Raw genomic sequence first — 20649 nt, 5'->3', positions numbered from 1 at the left:
ATATCTTATCATGTCTCATATTTTATATCTTCGTTTTCAAAGTCTAAATTGTCAATCTGAACCACTCAACATGATATTCATATTAAAATAAACTTGGAGACCAAATTTTATAATGTTTTAAACTTTTTTGCTATTTTTTAGATAGGTACAAAATCATTGTTTTTGAACGGTCCAGAAATAGTGATTTTGTACCTATAAAAAAAAAGTTGTAAAATAATTTCAAAAATAATAAAATTTCATCCCCAAACATTGTTTAAAACAAAGATATGAAATTTGAGACATAATGATATATGAAAGCCATGAGGTATTGGAACCCTCCTATATTTATATAATTATGGTTAATTGATAAAATTATTGATGATAATTTTTTTATTTGTACTTATAACTATGTAAGTTTATTATTAAGATTACATTGATTTTAAACCGTTTTATATAATAATTTTTTTAGTATTTCATGACAAGTTCGATTTATACAATAATTTTTATCGTTTTATTTAATATAAAATTTATATTATTTTAATTTAATTTATAATTTATAATTTAAAGTAATGGCATGAAAATAATTATTTTTGCATTTTATGATACTACGTACTTGATATATTTAATATATCTATTTATTTATCATATTCTTGAATAAAAAATTATATAAACTATCAATTTATTCGATAAATACTCATTATTCATTTTGATATTCATTATCTTAATGAATAAGGGTAGAATATATGTAAAGTTAATACTTAACGGATAAGAGTAGAGTGTGGACAGAACATAGATAATTAACTTAACACTAATTTTATATGGGTATGAATATGTGTAAGAAAATGCCTTCACGTTTTCACGTGAAAGCAAGCAACAAATTATCTAATCATGCCTTAACTTTTGATTAGTCTGGATGCATGTTGTTTAATTTGTTGCCATGCTTCTTCAGTTAACATATATATGTACATAATAAATATTTAATCACATTAATTCTACATTATCTCAGAACAACTTCTTTGTGGACTAATATAATGATGCCCTTCAACTGTAGAAGAAAAGATGGCTTTGAAAATCGAAACCGGAAACGAAATTAGTATGTCGAACATCGAATCAGAATCGGCCCCCAAAGTGAGAAATAGTTCGATGCGGACAAAAACTCGCTTAAAAAGATCCCAAGTCCCTTGATTTAAAAAAATTTCTTCATGAAACTCGCGATGCGCATGACTCGGACTCATTTCAGTTCGGCTCCAGCCGATTCCTGCAGGTAGAATCGGCCTCGAACCAGTCTGAGTCACCGAGGTCGACAGTACCCAGATCAAAAGAAATTGCAGTGTGGTTTCTGCAGTTAGAATCTCAAGTAGACAACCAGGACATGTCCCTGCCAATCGAACCAGAATATCGATTAACAGATGGCATCCGTGAAGGATGGCCATCGATCGATACATGGTAATTGGCGAAGTTGGGATCGATGATTTTGGGTTCTCTTTCTTACCTGAAACCAGAAAGTGGCAATTTGTTAAATATATGGAGCGGTGGTGTGGTCTCAACATAGTTTCATACCTTGAGCACATCCAAGAGAAGGAAGATGATGTCTGGAGCTTCTATATTAATGGGATCGATAAACAATTTCGTGCTGAAAAGAGCAAACGTTTCATAGAACACCTACTGGTCAATAGTTGTTTCTTAATATTTGCGATGGTTGTATTAACAAAGAACGAGAGCCTATTTAGTCGTTTGGGTTTAGAAATTGAGGAAATTTATAATCCAAACTATCAAAGGTCGGGAGAGTGTTATAATTTATTACGATTTATAACTCGAGAGCAAATGCCGACCCAACGTTACATGTTGACCATGGACTACCAGATACCGTGGTTTGTGGTCGAGGCCGTATATAGAAAGCATTCAAACCTAAACAAAATTTTTGATATCCCAATCCACAAACTTGCGCTCTTATGCTTTGAAAAGTTCTATCCCAGATCAATGCACAAGTCCAAAGTGCATTATGATACCATTACCCTCGCCCCAGATGGCTTCAAACATCTACTACACATCTTCCATTGGTCTCGAAGTCCAGAAGGGAAGTTTCGGACTATATCCCGGCCCTTTAAGAAGATGGATAGCTTCTATATACCTAGTGCATCAAGCATGCACTTATCTGAAACTGTTTTCAAAAAGCATGCCGATGGCTCTATTGATGTGTCTTACTCTCACAGGAGATTATCTGGAGTGATGAAATTAGCACCCTGGCACATTTCCGAATACAGCCCTAAAATCTACGAAAGTCTTTTAAGATTTGAACGGGGTTACGGCTTGTTTTGTGGATACCCCTTCACAGCTTATGTTGCATGCATGGTTTGTTTGCTACAAACAGAAGAAGATGTTCAACTATTGCGAGCCAAGGGTATCATCCCAAGCACAAGGAATGACGAAAAGGAAGTTTTGAGCTCTGTAAAACAGTTCAGAACTTTCCTTTGCGATGATGTCCCTATGTCGAATGACCTTGCCAATTTGTCTGCGAAGGTGATGGCAAATCATCAAAGAAGTGTCATTAGATACTATGGAGAGTTCAAGAGCCGCTACTGCTCAAATCCATGGATAACTGCCTCCGTCATTGCCGGCATCTGTTTGTTTGTCCTTACTTTTCTTCAAACCATGTATGGTATGCTTAGCTACTATAAATTACAATGATTGCGCTAAGCTAAGTATACACTTATATTTATATATTATCTTGTATCTTTTTCTTTATTTCACAATATCATGCATGTAATTAATGTAAGTTGTAAGTTGTGTGTGTACTGGTGGTTTATCTTTATGCAATTCACTATGTTGCAATTCTAATGTATATACCGACAGTATGCTAATTGCTAAACCCCTGACTAGGTTAGAAAACCACGGATCACACTTGGTGCAATTTATCTATGTCAGCGTCGAGGTAATTAATTAACACCCATATATATATAGAAGTTGGCAAAAATCACAGTGCATGGTAGTTTCTGAGTCTTGGTATTACCAATTTGTTTTTGCGATTTCAAAGTTTAAATAGTCGATCTAAAGTTTCCATATTAAAATGTGCTTAGAGACCAAAGTTTTCATATTAAAATGTACCGTATGGTGGGGCCCACTACTTTATGGCTTCAGATTAACTCGAAAACGGTGCCTATTCGGAATAGCGTAGGGGCTAGTATTATTTGTTCTTTGAGATTCGTGTAAAATTAAAAGAACGGTCTAGATCATCCCACTCTACAGAACAATGCATCTGAAGTAATGGAAATAAATCTACTGCGATCCTACAGGATCGCAAGCCCCTGCCATTCTTAATTTCAACCGTTTATATATTTTGTGATTTGTGCACAAAAACTATCTCTTTTTAAGATTCCTACATTCTAATAAATGAATGGCTGGAATTGGAATCGCAGAACTTGCGATCCTACAGGATTGCAGCAGATTTGCTTCCCTAAAGTACACTACTACAAAAATGGTCATTGTACACTGCACATTGTACACGGATTTGATAATTTTACCTAAAAACCGTGGAGAAATTGTAATTTTTTGGAAGCCCGAAATATCTGTGGGATCTCTACACGGATGTTTATTAAAGAATCAGTGTAGAAAGCCTTGAGAGAGCTACACGGACGTTTATTAGGAACTGTACACGGATTATTATTTAAATAACAGTGTAGAAAGCTTTAAGAGAGCTACACGGATATTTATTAAAGAACCGTGTAGAAAGGTAAGAATTGTACACGGATGTTTGTTTAAATAGCAGTGTAGAAAACTTGAGAGAGCAACACGGACGTTTAATAAAGAGCAGTGTAGAAAGGTGAAAATTGTACACGGTTTTTTGTTTAAATAACAGTATAGAAAGCCTTGAGAGAGCTACACGGATTTTTAAGTAAAAAATCCGTGTAGAAAGGTTATTCTAGGGTTTTGGTTATATAAAAGACCTCCTTCTAGCAGCGCCGTTTTGATCAATTAATACTCTCTCTCTCTCTCTCCTTCCAGAAGTGTCATTCTGATTTCTGTGCACAAAGAGCTAGGATCTGAGATCTTTGAAGTTAATTTGTATTTCTCCTCTCTATCTTGCTAAGCTTAGTCATGTATATATATATATTTCTCTTTTCTGTTACTAGCTTATTATTGCTTATTTAGGTCAATTATTAATTAATGCATGCATGCTTGATTTGTTAAGATAATGTAAATAATTAGTGTAATGTGGACCATTTTTTGAAAGTGAGAAGTAAAGAAAACGCCTAAGGTCTCCATCATCAGATCTGAGAAAAACCGTTGAAGATCAGTACTAACGTTTCTGCCTAAAGATGTCTGCACTTCAGAACTGTAAGATTTAAATTACTTTGCTATTTTATTTTGAATTTACAGATTTTGGATTGCTTGTGTTTTTTTAATTGCAAAACACGTCATGAATTATTAAGACTATCATTTGGTATCAGAGCCATCGTAAATTCATATAAGATGCAATAATTTTTTTTTACGAAATTGATTTTCAATGGTTCGTATAAAAGCTAGACAGATTCAACTAATTTTATATATAAATATTTTCTTATAATTTTGGATGAAAATTTTAAAGGAGAATTTTTATTCCCTATTATGTATGCACATATATGCAATATGTTGGAGATGCAATAAGTTGGAGACCTTTAACCAAGAGGCATCATGTCATGGATCACATGGGAGCTCATTTTTTGGTATGTTGGATCTAATACGCCTTAGTTTGTATGAAATTTCGGTCCAAACTAGATCATAACCAAGAGTTTTGGGCCAAAGCTTGATCATGTGATTACTAAGTGGTAAGGATATAACTTTTATACAAACATTGTATTGGATCATGAGGAGTATATGTTATGTTTTATCACATGAGATTGCATGTACAAAAGGCTTTGTATATATATATGTTGCATGAATTGTAATCTTCTACCTTTTCTTGTTACTAACTAATACCAAATTATAATTGTAGTATGGACCAAAGCAAAAGTGTTACATCAAGGAGCAAATTGACGATGTCAGATGTATGTGGACAAGGCAGTTTCAATTTAAATTTTGTAATGCTCAATATGGATTTGTATAATTTTGTATAATTTAGTGTACATAAATTATTTATACTGTTGTATAGTTTTGGAATTATGAGTTTAAAAGACCTCTGTTTAATGTTTCTCTGTTTTGGAATTCTAATTTTAAATGGATAACAAAATTGGAAGCTAGCCACAAAAAAAAAATGGGAAAAAAAGAACAATTCTACATGGACATTTAACTAAAGTCCGTGTAGAAAGGTATTTAAACATTAAAAAAATTGAAAAAAAAAACAATTCTACACGGACATTTAACTAAAGTCCGTGTAGAAAGGTATTTAAACATATAAAAAAAAATAAGAGAGCTACACGGACATTTAGCTAAATATCCGTGTAGAAAGAGTAATTGTACACGGACATTTAGCTAAATGTCCGTGTAGAAAGGTATTTAAACATATAAAAAAAAATAAGAGAGCTACACGGACATTTAGCTAAATATCCGTGTAGAAAGAGTAATTGTACACGGACATTTAGCTAAATGTCCGTGTAGAAAGGTATTTAAACATATAAAAAAATAAGAGAGCTACACGGACATTTAGCTAAATATCCGTGTAGAAAGAGTAATCGTACATGGACATTTAGCTAAATGTCCGCGTAGAAAGAGTAATCATACACGGCTGTTTATGTAAATATCCGTGTAGCTCGGTTATTTTGAGAGCGACGCTGGCAAGCGTTTGTACACGGTTGTTTATGTAATAATCCGTGTAGTTCTCGATAATCGCACACGGGTAAATATCCGTGTGTAAATATTCAGGGATTTCTAAACCCTCACATTCCACACGGTAGGAAATCCGTGTAGCTCTCCTATTTATGTCCGTGTACAATCACTTATTCTGTAGTAGTGGTAATAGAGAGGATATGAATTCATATATATGGACGTGTGTTTGATAGGCGTCCATGTACTTTTCCCTTTTTATTTTCATTATATGTTCTCATTAATTTAAAAAGTTTCGATGGCCTTTATGTTTAATTAGACTAATTAAGAACAATGTACAACTTTTCTAATGACCTACTAATGTTAAAAGAAGAATAATTATACAAAATTTAATGATATGCCTAGCAACTTTAAAATAATATACATGTCAAAAAAAAAGGAAAAGAAGAAACAAAAGATATCATATATGTACTACTACTACTTCACTTAATAAAATGTCTCGTATGGTGCATTACCGTTTCTATTTGAAAATAGCAACAATACTAATAATATATAGTATCTAAAATCCAAGTAGGTTAATAGAGCTATGATTTAGCCCCGAGAAAATTTTCACTAAAAAAATAAGAAATAAAAGTAGATACAAATCTAATGTTTTGCTATTGCAATTATCATCCTTACAAAGGAACAAATAGAATCTAAGTTTTCGTTAAAAAATCACTGAATCCTAAATGCTATCAAGTAGCTAGAATAGGAGATATAGATATAGATTTTTCGTTCTCCATTGGAGAAGTGTTTTGTCGAAATTTGGAGGTGAGAAAGACGAGAGGAGAAAGGGAGAGATCAGTATAGATCTTCTATGCTCAGTCCTGTGTGTTTATATGTAGAGAGAGTCGAGATATGGAACCTACAATACAATTACATATATTTATTGGCAATCTCAAGTTCTCAACTTATCAAGTACCCGCCACACAAAATATTGCACTCTGTTGAGCTACAGAGAATTGGAAATATGAGAAAGGAGCTGGGAGGTGAGTTGGATTGGAGTGAATTCATATTAACTAAAGTCACTCAAATTAATTTTCAGTTTAGATCTGTTTTGACACGAATATTGAAGAGGCTCAGTGGCATTCAATTCGGCTCAGATTCTGATTGGACGGTTCAGATATAAACACAATATTTGAGCTACTACAGAGGTTAGCACTGGGGAGTTACTATTTTTTTGGGTTGAGATTTTCAAAAGCCCAGAAATTTCATGGGTATTTTTGCAGATGTCCAAGAGTTCAGCCTATTATATTATATATCGTCGCTACTGCTAATGCTAATGCTACTGCTCCTGTTACTGTTACTGCTTCTTGAATTTTATTTTTATAAATTCTAATTAAAAATAAAAATACTAACAAAAGAGGGTGATTACTTTCAAAGATACAAAAACCATCAGTGCCGAAGGTAAAATTTGGTACACCCCACGGGGTATCGGATTCTACCCTCGATGAACCCTCCTGTCTCAAGCATAGTCACAGAACTTGCGAATTAAATTTGAATTAAACCTGAATAATTCTTTTTTTTGGTTATGCTGAACCGAACGTCAAATTATTCGGTTGACCGGACTTTGACCAAATTAAACCCGAATAATTCACAAATTTTACAAACTTTTTCCGAATTTTACTAATTATTCGTGAAGTTTTCCCAAATTTTTTCCATAACATATTTATTTATTTATTTTGCTCTCTTGCAGGACTGAGATCTCTGATTTGAATAATTCCAAATAATTTCCGAATTATATCCGAATTATTTCCGAATCACAAATTTTTGACATCGCCGAACCGAACCCGAATAATTCATTTGTCACTATGATCTTAAGGTGCACACAAGACCACACCCAATTTTGTAAGAAATGGGGGTGTATTGAGCCATAGATTTGGTCTCCCTTTGCGATACCGAATCTATTAATCGGTAAATCTCCTTTTTTTTTTTTAAAAAAAAATAATAATAATTGGAGGTGTACCGAATCCAGAGTTCGGTACCTCTCTTTTTGAGATTTTCTGTGGACTGCCTACTTCAGAGGGGTAAAAAAGAGTTTTACCGAATCAAAGATTCAGTACACCTTAGGATGTACAACATTCCCCATTCGGCACTCATAGGTTTTGTAAAAAACCACCCAACGAACATCTATTGTTATATTTTTATTTTTTATTACGTTTCCTAATAAAAAAAAAAAAAAAAAAACCGAATCCTCCGCTTCCATGTGAGCAGAATTTTTCTGCCCTCAAGTGCAAGATAGAATCTGAACTGTTAAATTTTATCAAAATTCGTGTTGAGAGATGCACTGGATTAGCGAATGATTAGGATTTAATTTCTAAATTGTGAATTTTATGTAACATTTGCAATTGATCGTTGTTGGTATCGATAGCAAGAAATTATTTTGCAAAATGTTCTGTGTGCATTTGTTTATCCTCGTTTGCTACTGATATCACCGGTTGTTCCGAGCCTTACAAATTTTTACTTACCTTACACGTACTGGCTTATGTTACATGGTGGCTCCGCCACTGCTCACTCATATCATTATTGCAGCAGTACTATTCATTCTAGCTACAACACTCTTCGAATCAAAGATTAAATATATACTAGATGGGGGCTTCGCGTTGCACACATCATAAACTTCTCAAATGCCACAAGCTAAGTTGCACACACATTGGTTATTGTAAAAAATTGCTGAAACAACGCGAAGCCCCCATCTAGTATATATTTAATCTTTGATTCGAAGAGTGTTGTAGCTAGAATGAATAGTACTGCTGCAATAATGATATGAGTGAGCAGTGGCGGAGCCACCATGTAACGAATTCACATCCTCTCCAATACCTGATAAGGGAATCTTTTACAATTACTAGATCTGAACCGTACTTTTTAACTTGGCACGAATCTCAAAGTCCAAAAATACAGCCCCTACAGTGACCCGAATCCCAAGCTGATTGAGATTTAATCTCAAACCGTAAAGTAAGTGATCCTCTGCAATATCTGTGCAATACCTGAGAGGATACGGATTCCCATGTAACAGGGGTAAGCAATAATCTACCTCTGGAATTTTTAAATCAAGAATGAAGTAGTATAAATATGTTGGCATGCTCACTCCTGAAAATTAGATTGTCTACCCCTATCCTTTAACAATTCAATACTGCAATCTAATCGAATAAATTAAATTGTATATTACGACTGATAATTGACTAAAATTATTGAGTGTTATTTTTTTTTATTTCTATTTAAATCTAATTTAGAATTTGGTAAGATCGATTAAAATGATTCAAATATGTAAGTTAATTTTGTCCACTGGCCCGGTAATTAGAAATTTTTTGTCCACCCCCAACTCAAATCCTAGCTACGCCATTGTGAGTGAGAATTCTTGTATGTAGTATAAGAAACGATTAAATGCATATTAATTGTAGGAATGTGAGGACATATATAAATCATAACGATTTCTAATAAATCTGAAATTAAGTCCTATCATGGTTTGTAGCATAGAAGAGAAATATTAATATAGCTACCGATCGAACATGACAACTATTGTTAGGATGTTTTTGTAAAAAACTGACTTTGCCAGGATATATTTCACTTTATTTTTAACAAAAAAGAAAACTGTATAAATTTGACTCTACTGGCGTCAGGGTTAATGAAAATCTGAAATTTGAAAGTTTGACTTTCATTTTTCTTTAAAAAAATTGTATCGTTGTTTCTTATATAAAAACATGCATGTCTGTTATACAAACAATAAAATATTGAAAATGAATTAAAAATTTAAAATGATAAAAAAAAAAAATGCTAAGCACATGCATGTCATATGCTTGTGGGATCAAGAGTCTGCCATTAACAATCTTCAATGGTCTGATGTCCATTAAATTAACTTACTTTGGCATTGGCTTGATGGGTTCAATCACTTTTTAATCTGCTTTAAGATGCGTGTGTTTAGTTTTAAATCTCGTGCACATCTATCTTAATTTTCATATGTATAGATTCTAAAGCAACTCGGACCTCCTCTCAAATCTCTATAATAGTTATCTGATAACTGCTTCAATAAGAAATGTGGGACTAATAAATGTCAAAGGGATTGAAGTTCCAGCCGGTTGAACAAGTCTTAGATTTCAATAATATATATTCTATTTATTTGCCATATATAAATATAATAATAACTCAATTGATTTAATTATACCTTGGCGTTTTGATTTTGGGATTAACGCTCTTCACACTTGTATCATAGTTTTAAAGGAAATACGTACGTAGTAAAAAGAATGATAAAATTATTGTTGTTACTGTTTTGAAAAAAAAAATTATGAGATTAATATATATGATGAATTGGGCCGGGCCGCCAGTTGGGCTATATTGTTGGGCCACTTGATGCAGTATATCAATTGAAGGAATGATAAACATTAATTTTATTACCATAACGGTTGGAGTATTAATTACTTTGATGTTCCCAGGTGATGAATTAACATAAAATTTATATTTGGATCTGAACCGTACAATTAAAATCTGAAGACTAGCTTGTGCATTCTATCTCAAATCAGATTGACCCATATTCTGATCGGACGACCGTGATCGATTTAGAACAAAACCATCGCAACCATAAACTAGAGCAGTGATTCGAAGTTATTGAAAGTGCCAAGTCAAAGCTGGATTAGGTCCTGCATCCGAGTGATTCGAAGCATAATTTTTTTTATAAATTATTATTAATTAATATAGAAAAATAGATTTCAAGAGTTCTCAAATTTAGTTGAAACACAATACAAAACGAAGATTAATATTCTTAGAACCGATAACGGAACAGAATTTGTTAATCAAAATTTCTCAAATTTTTTGAAACAAAAATGAATTATACATCAAACCACTTGTGTTTATACCCCACAAAAGAATGGAATTTCCGAAAGAAAAAATAGTCATTTACTTGAAATGACAAGAGCTCTAATGTTTTAAACCAATGTTTCAAAAATTTATTTGTCGGACGTCATTCTCACCGCAACATATTTGATAAATAAACTTCCAAATGTTGTTTTAAATTGGAAAAGCCCACTAGAGGTTATTTACCAAATAAAAATAATTTTTAATCATCTATGAATTTTCGGTTGTACATGTTATGTACACTAAAATAAACGAAACAAATTAGGTCACACTTCTATTAAAACTATTTTCCTTGGATATTCATCTCAAAAAAAGGGTTATAAGTGTTATGATCCTATAAATCATAAATTATATATTTCTAGAGATGTAATTTTTTTTTAATGAATCATATTTTAAAGAAAATAAAAATGGATTGATAATCATATTATTAAAAATGATTTTGTCATTCCTATGTCTACTAATCAAATTGTTGAGCAAAAAATTGTAGGAAATGATGATGAAGAAGGAAGTGAAAGCGAAGATAACAACACTTCTCAAAGTGGAGTCGGGGAAGAAGAAAATAATAATACTAGAGAAGAAAGTGATGATATTGTCACTGAAAGTAATAAAATTGAAGAAATTCAGCTAAAAAGATCAACTCGGCCTACTCAACCGTCAACAAGATTACAAGATTTTATAACCTATGAGATTCAATATCTTATTCAAAATTATATTTCATATAAAAATATATTTCAAAACATCACCATGCATTTCTTAGTTCAATTTCTAAAATGAAAGGACCAAGAAATTTTGAGGAAGCTATAAACCAATCGGTATGGTGCAAGGCTATGAAAGAAGAACTTCTAGTCTTAGAAAAAAAATAATACATGGACCATTGAACCATTACCAAAAAATAAAAATAAAAACGTAGGATCCAAATGGGTTTATAAGATAAAGTACCAAAGTGATGGATCCATAGAAAGGTATAAGACCCGGCTAGTTGCCAAAGGGTATACTCAAACACACGGTATTGATTACCAAGTGACCTTTGCTCCGGTAGAAAAGATGAATATCATAAGAATCTAATGACTCTAAATGAGTACACTACTTTTAGTATACAATAATATACTTGTTATACCCTAATTCTATTTTCGTTCAGATTACAAGCGCATGATCCTATCGTGTAATAATGTTGGGTGTCGATCCACAAGGATAGTATCTTAAATATTTAACAATATACACAAGTCTAGGTTTTCAGGTTTATAATAGTTTTGAGGTGGTGGCGCTAATTACAAACATATATAGTGAGCCTCTAGGGTTCAGGTAGGAATTTATACCCTTCTCAAGAGCATGGTAGGAATTGAAATAGCCCATTCAACCAAGGAATTATTTATTTCACAGAGAAAATATACCATTAACATTTTAAAAGAAACGGAAAAATTAGGGTCCAAACCATCCTCAACACCCATATATAGTAATTGTAAATTAAATTCCGAAGATGGAGAACTGTTGAAAAATATCAACTAATTTCAATGGCTTATATGTAAATTAATTTATCTAACTATAACTAGACCGGATATATCATTTGCGGTAAGTCAAATTAGTTTGCATTCACTAAAAAAACGCATTTGGATGTAATTGATAGAATTTTAAGATATTTAAATAAATCACCTGAGAAGGGTATATGGATGAAAAATAATAAATCTAATGAAGTGTGTGGCTATTCCGATGCAGACTGGACTGAGAGCTTCAATGGAAAATCAACAACCGGCTATTGCACGTTTGTAGGCGGAAACTTAGTCACATGAAAAAGCAAAAAGCAAAATGTCGTGGCACGATCAAGTGCGGAAGCTGAATATTGTGCCATGGCATCCACTGCTAGTGAACTCGTGTGGATTAAACAATTACTTGAGGAGTTAAATTTCATAATTGATAAACTAATGAAGATATTTTGTGATAACAATGTGGCAAGGCATATTGCTTCAAATGCAGTGTTTCATGAAAGAACAAAACATATCGAAGTTGATTGTCACTTCATAAGAAAAAATGTGCAAGCAAAAGAAATTGAAACTCCTTATGTGAAGAGTCAAGATTAATTAGCCGACGTCTTAACTAAGGGTCTCATTCCGAAAGTATTTGAAGAAATAACAAAAAGCTTGAATTAACCGATATTTATAATCTAACTTGACGGGGAGTGTTGAGAATATAAATAGTTAAAAGGTAGAATTGTAAATAGAAAAGTAATAGACGCATTTAATGATGTTACCGTTATATCAATACCAACGGTACAAATTAAGCTCAAAGAGTATAAATATCTCACATGAGAGAGATTGTAAAATTAATAATATAGAAAAAAAATATACAATATATCTCACATGAGAGAGAAATCGTGACAAGTTAGCTCGAGCTAGCTCGCAAGCTGGCTCACTGGATTTGGCTGAATCTTGTTTTAAGAAGAAAATGAATTCTATAAATTTTTTGGATCAAGTTGAACTGAGCTAGACAGTATAAATTGCACACAAATTTATACAAATTCACAAGTTGACGCCTAGCCGAGCTAGCTCGCGAGCAAGCTAGTTTCTAGCTTGAACTCGTTAATTCTGAACCGAATTAGTAACAAGTTATTAACGAGCGAATCAGATACGAGTCACGATCCAACTATGAGCTAAGAACATTTTTGTCACCCCTAAATGGTATATGCGCAACCCTTCCCTGATTAAATTAAAATAATAATTATAATAATAATTAAAATAATAATTATAATAATAATTAAAATAATAATTATAATAATAATAAACAGTGTGCATTTAGAGCTTCCACGTGTGAGCATGTGGAACATGGTATATGTTGAGGTTTCTGTGATGTCATAATATTTTTTACAGAAGATTGAAAAAAAGAAAGAAAGAAAGAAAGCCCCAACATAGTATTATGGGCTTTTCCATGTTTTACGGAGGCAATAACTATAGCCCATGTGAATTTATTGTATACAATATATAATTATAGATACATGCATTTTAGATTCTTTTTTCCTGTTCTTCTATCGAGCTTCCTGCCAAGTACTTATCAACTCCCACCATTTTATAGTCAAAACAAAAATATTTTGTTTGTGTTTTGACTCATGATGTCAAGTATTTTTTTTTTTTTATAAACATAAAACAGCCGCCATATGTTAGAAGGAAAAAAAAAATCATAAAAGCAATGAAACTAATTTACTGTTAGTGTCTAGTTAATTTTAAAACATTCATTTTATACACATTAAACATCTCTAAAAAAAAAAATTTATAGCAAACCGCCTCACTGTGGGACGGTCAGGGTATTTTTCAATTTTTTTGAAAACCGAGAGTAGATTTGATATTTATTTTGGAGGGTATTTAAAAAAAATCGGCATGAGTGAATCGCTGGATTAAGTTTCAACGGTCCAGATTACATTTATAGAAAATTTGCACAAATAATTATTAGAACAACTTGGAATGACTATATTATTTTTTAACATCACTAAAATATATATAGGCTGTGGCTAATTTGCTGCCGGCAGCATTTCGGCCGGCGGTGCTGCTGCGTTTTATTTATTTTGTGATGTTCAAACAACAAATCCAAACCGTTAGATGTTTAATCTATACTATAATCTACTTGGAGACCAAATTTTACATTTTTTGGAATTTTTTTACTATTTATTAAGCTGGTTTGAAAACCGCTGTTTTCAATGCAGCAGAAATTTACTGAAAACAACGGTTCAAACCAGCTTAATAAATAGTAAAAAAATTCCAAAAAATGTAAAATTTGGTCTCCAAGTAGATTATAGTATAGATTAAACATCTAACGGTTTGAATTTGTTATTTGGACATCACAAAATAAATAAAACGCGGCAGCACCGCCGGCAGCAAATTAGCCAGCCATATATATATATATATATATATATATATATATATAATGGAACGCTCTTCAAGTCTTTGATTTTTTTATGAAACAGTTGTTACTGTATCATCTCTAATGTATGACGCGCTAAACTTTATTAAATTAATTAGCAAGAAATCTAGAAGTTGTTAACCTGATATATTGCATTGTATGAACTTAGTTAAATTCATTCTAAAATAGAAATTAAAATTGATAATTTAATTGAATTGTTTTTTCATGATGACATAAATAAGTTAGATAATAAGTATGTCTAATGCATCTAAATTCTTTCGCACGAGGAGTTGTGATAAGGTGCTTTGCGAGGTAAAAAAATTGTTGCCTTTTCGGTCTCCAATTAATTTTGAATTTCGAAATTTGAACGATTGGTTAATCCGCTTGTTCAGATAGGTATATTAAAAATATTATTGTTAAACTAAATTATTTATATTGCAAAATTTTAACTTTTTATTTATAAAAATAAAAATTATTGATCTAAATAACTCTAGACCATTCATTCCAATTTCCAATGGTAATTGATTAAATATGTAGATCGAAATTAACTACCCGATCTACCGTTCAAATTTTGAATTTAAATTATAAAAGAAAATAACTAAATAAGACAAAGGATAAATAATTTGATGAGGAAAGGCGTGCAAGTAGTCAAACCATTTTGCCACCAAATTTTAATGCAAACAGGAATAGTGTACAAATAATAGCAAAGTGCCAAAATATATGCGACCTTTTATTCCTTTAAATAATTAACTAAACAACAAATATTATTTTTGGTTTTTCTCGCCGCTTTTTATACTATTATTATATTATTAATTAACATCGAGTTTTAAATAATATTTATCACGTTATCGCTGAAAGATTAAAAAAATACTATAGTTTAAAATACATACTGTATATAGCGTTATAGTTTTTAAAGTCTGAAAATATTATTGTACTGCTATAACACGCTATTCAAAACACTGATTAAAATTATTAATCTTATACTTGTTCTTAAAGTTTTTTATAAAGTTTTTTGTCATTTTTTTCTATAATGTTTATTTACTGAAATGTTTTAGTTATAATGAATGTTTTTTTGTTAATTTTCTTTTATAAAATATATGTTGTAAGGTAATTGCTTATCAACTTTTTTGAAAAATATTTTAGTTGTAATAAATTGTAAACTATGGGGCTTTAAACCGGTGTTGTAAAAAACGTTCGTTTAAGCCGATTAATCGACCGATTAGTCATTGACGGTGGCCAAATTGTCATGAATTTTTTCAATTAATCAACCAATTATTCTCGATTAATCACTTGACAGTACCATGTCCATCCGACGACATTATACCGATATTTACACCACTGCTTTAAACTAAGAGATAATATAACACAAATATATATATATTTTTAATTTAAAAACTTTGCATTGAAATCGTTGCAAATCCGTTCGTGCACTCAGAAATGCACATGTATCTATGTATTCCATTTTACCCTTCATTAAATAACATCTCCTTTCACACGGCAAAGAAAAAGATTCCCGACATTGATGCTTTAATGAAAATTAATTCATTAAAATTTAAAACTGAAAGAAAATGTGTACAAATTCATAGTCATCAAATAATGACCTCACAATTTGTTTTTGCTGCTTTCTGATTACATAATTTCTATTTTTAAAAATATATAATATATTTTGTACATAATCAGAATATCAGATAGATGAAAAAAAAAAAATCCCATGCCATAGAAGAATGATTCGGTTCTTTTAGACATTTTGTATAGAATCGAATCATTTCTTAAAATTTATATGTAGATCAGATTAGAAACCGAGCTAGACTTTCGGACTATAGGAGTTAAGCATTACTATCTATAATATTTTACTTTAACTATATTAAAAATAAGATATAAATATAAAGTTTGACAATAAATAAGGGTCAATTAACCTCCATTCATATAATATAAATTCATCTCTAAAATAAAAGTTATTAAAAAAATACTAAAGTTCATATTATATATCTAATTATAATAATTAATAACATAATTTTTCATATTATATTTTAAAATATAGATAATTGAAATATAAAACCATATTAGTAACTTTATTCACACGGATATTCAAATATTGAATATCCACATCTAATTTTTCAAATACAGAGTGAATATTATCCATACCGTTTTCACCCCTACCTCCATCAGTAAAAAAAAAATGGTAGTTGTATCCTTTATTTAATTTTGATCAAGGATTAAAATTAGATTTATTTAGATTTAAAAAAGAATTGTAAAGATGACTGGAGAGGAGAGGAATTAAGCATGCAACTTGTGATGTGATCCTCTCTCCTACTGTTTACATTCTACACAAACAATTAATACCTAATTTTCCACGTCAGTGAATCCTAGCTCGCTCATTACAGTATTCTTCTTTAAATATATATATGCATGAATATTATGATCTGGTGAGATCTGCATCTTGCTAATTTATGCCATGATTTATATATCTTCATCATTTATTAATTTCTAGAAAGACAGAGGCCAGAGGTGAAATGGTGAATGCACCTCGTGATGTGTATTCCATTAATTCCATCCAATGCAAAATTTAAGTCAGTCCCCCACCAGGAGACAAATTAACCACCTAATTCATTGTTTCATATACAATAATTAATACAAATACAAACCAACATGATTCATTCATTGCATCTATATATATATATATATATATATATATATCATTTCTGTTTCTATATCAACAAAATTATCTACTTACAGTTACAACTGGTAATAATAATTAATGAAGCTTCTTGTCATTGTCATTGTGGGACTTTTGGTTGGTTTTATATACGGAAATCTTTGCTCTGATAAGATGTGACAAATTAAAAATCGATTGGATTGGATTGGATTGGATTATATATTGTGTCAGTTTGGGAATTGAATTGTTTCTGGTTTGGGAGAATATATGTAGGTTTCTAGTCATATCACTTTGCTTGAATGAGGTCATTTCCGGATCTCAAAACTCGTTAGAAATAGGGTTTGAATCGCTAGTGCTATAGATTTTAGATTTGTTTGGGTGAAAATATATATAACTCTGAGGGCGTGCTCCAATTGAAGGTACGCGGAGGGAAGGGAGGAGGAAAATACTGTGCGGAGGTTAAGTCATCGCCATACCGTATTTGACTGACGGTCCTCCCCTGCTTCAGAAGGAGAGGATTGAAGAGAGAGCGGAGGGTACGTGATACTGTGAGGAGGGGGAGAGAAGAGACTGTCGTGCTTTGTTTTGGCCAAATCTGTACACCCAATTTGGGGTGTAAAAAGCACTGTGCGGAGGGTTGGCTACCTCCGTCGCTCATTCCTTCCCTTCCCTTTAATGAGGGGTTTCCCTCTGCATTCTGGAGCACAACCTGAGTGAGGTTACAATGATATAGGAGTGCAAATGCAGATTGAATATTAAATGAATACGGATCAGATATTCATAGATATATACCTAATTTTTTTAATAATATATTAAACTATATGATATATATTTACTATTTGAATCTGTATCAGCACGAATATTTGAATATTGGATATCCTTAGATACGGATCCGATTATGGACAGAAAATATCTGATCCGTTTGCACCCCAACGATGACATGCATATTATAGAACGTATTTTAAATTTATATTTTCGTGCTCAACATGTAAAGTGTCGACTCAAATATATAATATTCATATAAAAATATATATAGCTGGAGATCAAATTTTATAATTTTTTTACTATTTTATTTAAACAATTAGAAAAATTACACGGACCATTCAAAAATAGAAATTTTCTACATGTCTAAAAAAATAAAATATGATTTTAATGAACTGTTTGGACTTCAAAAAATCATATAAATAGTAAAATCGTTAAAATCAAATATTTTTGGAGATAGACTTAAAAAAAAATCATATTTAACGATTTTTGTATAATGAACTATTAAAATCGTTAATTAAACTGTTTGGACTTCATTATAAATATTTGAATGATTTCTTCATATAAATAGTAAAAATCATACAAAAATCATTAAAATCGTTAAAGAAAAATATGATTTTAACGATTTTAATGAATTGTTTGGACTTTAGAAAAAAAAATATTTATAAATTTATAATTAACATAGACTGATATGATCTGTAATATACATATTACCATAACCTCGCTCCATTAATTCATAGAACTGATATAAAGTGGATAAGGATAAATCTATCTCCTAATAACACAAATATTTCGAAAACTAAAATTTCAAAATTATATGCTATAGTTTATATTCATAATTCAAAAAGTACAACAACAACCACAACAACAACAAAAAAATAATTATAAATTTATAGAAGTTCAGGTGTTCTTTTTGTAGTATATCTTTTAAGGGAATATAAATATTAATTTGTATTTCGCTATATTTTGTATAAGTTGCATGTATCATATATCACAAATAGTACGTATTTAATTGCACCAGCTTTTTAATATATATATACACATACCCACAATTCAATGTTATATATATATATATAATAACAACTATCACTTTGTCAGAACAAGCATTCTAAACAAACAAACAAAAAAAATTATAATTAGTGATGATCATTAATTGTATATATAGAAGCATTCTTACGTACCTCGCAAAATAATTAAATTGACATATGGAGAACACATCTAACGGTTCGGATCAGCGATTTTCAGAAGCTACCGTTGGATCAGCGATTTTCAAAGTGGCTTAATAAATAGTAAAAAAATTCCAAAAAATGTAAAATTTGGTCTCCAAGCAGATTTTAATATGGAGAACACATCTAACGGTTCGGATCGATCATTTGGACTTTAAAAATTGGAAAACCACTTGGTTGCACGGGAGGCGTGGTGCAATCGATTGTATATTAGCCTATCTCTCTCTCTCTCTCTCTATATATATAGAGGAGGGTTCCAATGCCTCATTTTTTTATACCTCATCATATCTCATATTTTATATCTTCATTTTCTTCATATTCAAAGTATAAATTGTCGATCCGAACCGTTCAACATGATATCCATACTAAAATATGGTTAGGGATGAAATTTTATATTTTTTGGAATTTTTTTGCTATTTTTTAAGATGGGTAGAAAATCACTGTTTTTTGAACGGTTCAAAAACAGTGATTTTGTACCTATCTTAAAAAATAGCAAACAAATTCCAAAAAATATAAAATTTCATCTCCATACATATTTTAGTATAAATACTTTGTTGAACGGTTCGGATCGACAATTTAGACTTTGAAAACAAAAATATAAAATATGAGATATGATGAGGTATGAAAAAAATGAGGCATTGGAACCTCCTCATATATATATATATAGCATTGTTACGGTTGTTTTTTGTATAATTATAAAGAAAGTATAATAACCAATAACAAGTCCATAAAAAGCATTTCTGAGTTCTAAATAAGCTGTTTTTTATAATTATACTTGGCTCCAAAAAGACATATACCTTATTGTTAATTATAATTGTTAACTGCACTTGTCATTTCTCAAAACACACTTAATTTATTACTTCTTGGAGACCTATAAAACACAGTATAAAACATATCAAAACATTAATTATTCTTATTGACTAAATTAATTAACACCATACATGAATAATCACATCTGACTAATTAATAATAACATAGAGATGATCACAAACAAACCACATTTTCTTAATTGACCACCATAACTACTTATTCTAGAAAAAAATGAAATATATATATAAATCACCTTATTTAAAGCTTGTAAGTTAAAGTTAGGGAACAAAATAACACTACAAAAGCAATCCAATATTTGACTTAGGCCCGTATTATTTATGATTTGTTTGGACTTAATATTCTTAACTGAATTAAATGACATAAACATTTATTGCTGACATGATTTGAGGCGAGATACTCTCCACACAAAAAATTCCAATATTTATATATATAAACATGTGCACCAAGCACATCCACAACTAGCTATATATATATATAGATAGAACATGAAATAATAATTATTTTATGAAGATTACAATGCTAAAGGTATGTCTGTGTTTACCTCACATATCTATATATTCCATGTATATATTGACACCAGCACTGATTCCTTGCACTTTTAATCTGTAAAATGCTTATTCAAACAAGGAAAAATAGAAAAAAAAAAAATTGATGTAGAGAGAGAGAGAGAGAGAGAGAGAATTA

At 31.0% G+C, this 20649-nt stretch overlaps 1 protein-coding gene across 1 annotated transcript; it reads left to right on the top strand.

Annotated features, from left to right (window-relative positions):
• The first annotated feature begins 1830 nt into the window (after positions 1-1830).
• On the top strand, positions 1831-2667 carry LOC144563639 (uncharacterized). Its single transcript, XM_078313121.1, has one exon. It carries the CDS (start codon positions 1831-1833, stop codon positions 2665-2667), a length of 837 nt encoding a protein of 278 aa, XP_078169247.1.
• Positions 2668-20649: the final 17982 nt, after the last annotated feature.

Source organism: Carex rostrata, chromosome 12, assembly GCF_964058835.1.
Source record: "Carex rostrata chromosome 12, lpCarRost1.2, whole genome shotgun sequence".
Taxonomy (NCBI): domain Eukaryota; kingdom Viridiplantae; phylum Streptophyta; class Magnoliopsida; order Poales; family Cyperaceae; genus Carex; species Carex rostrata.
Note: the sequence above shows the minus strand (reverse complement) of the source record. Positions and strands in the feature narration are given on the sequence as shown.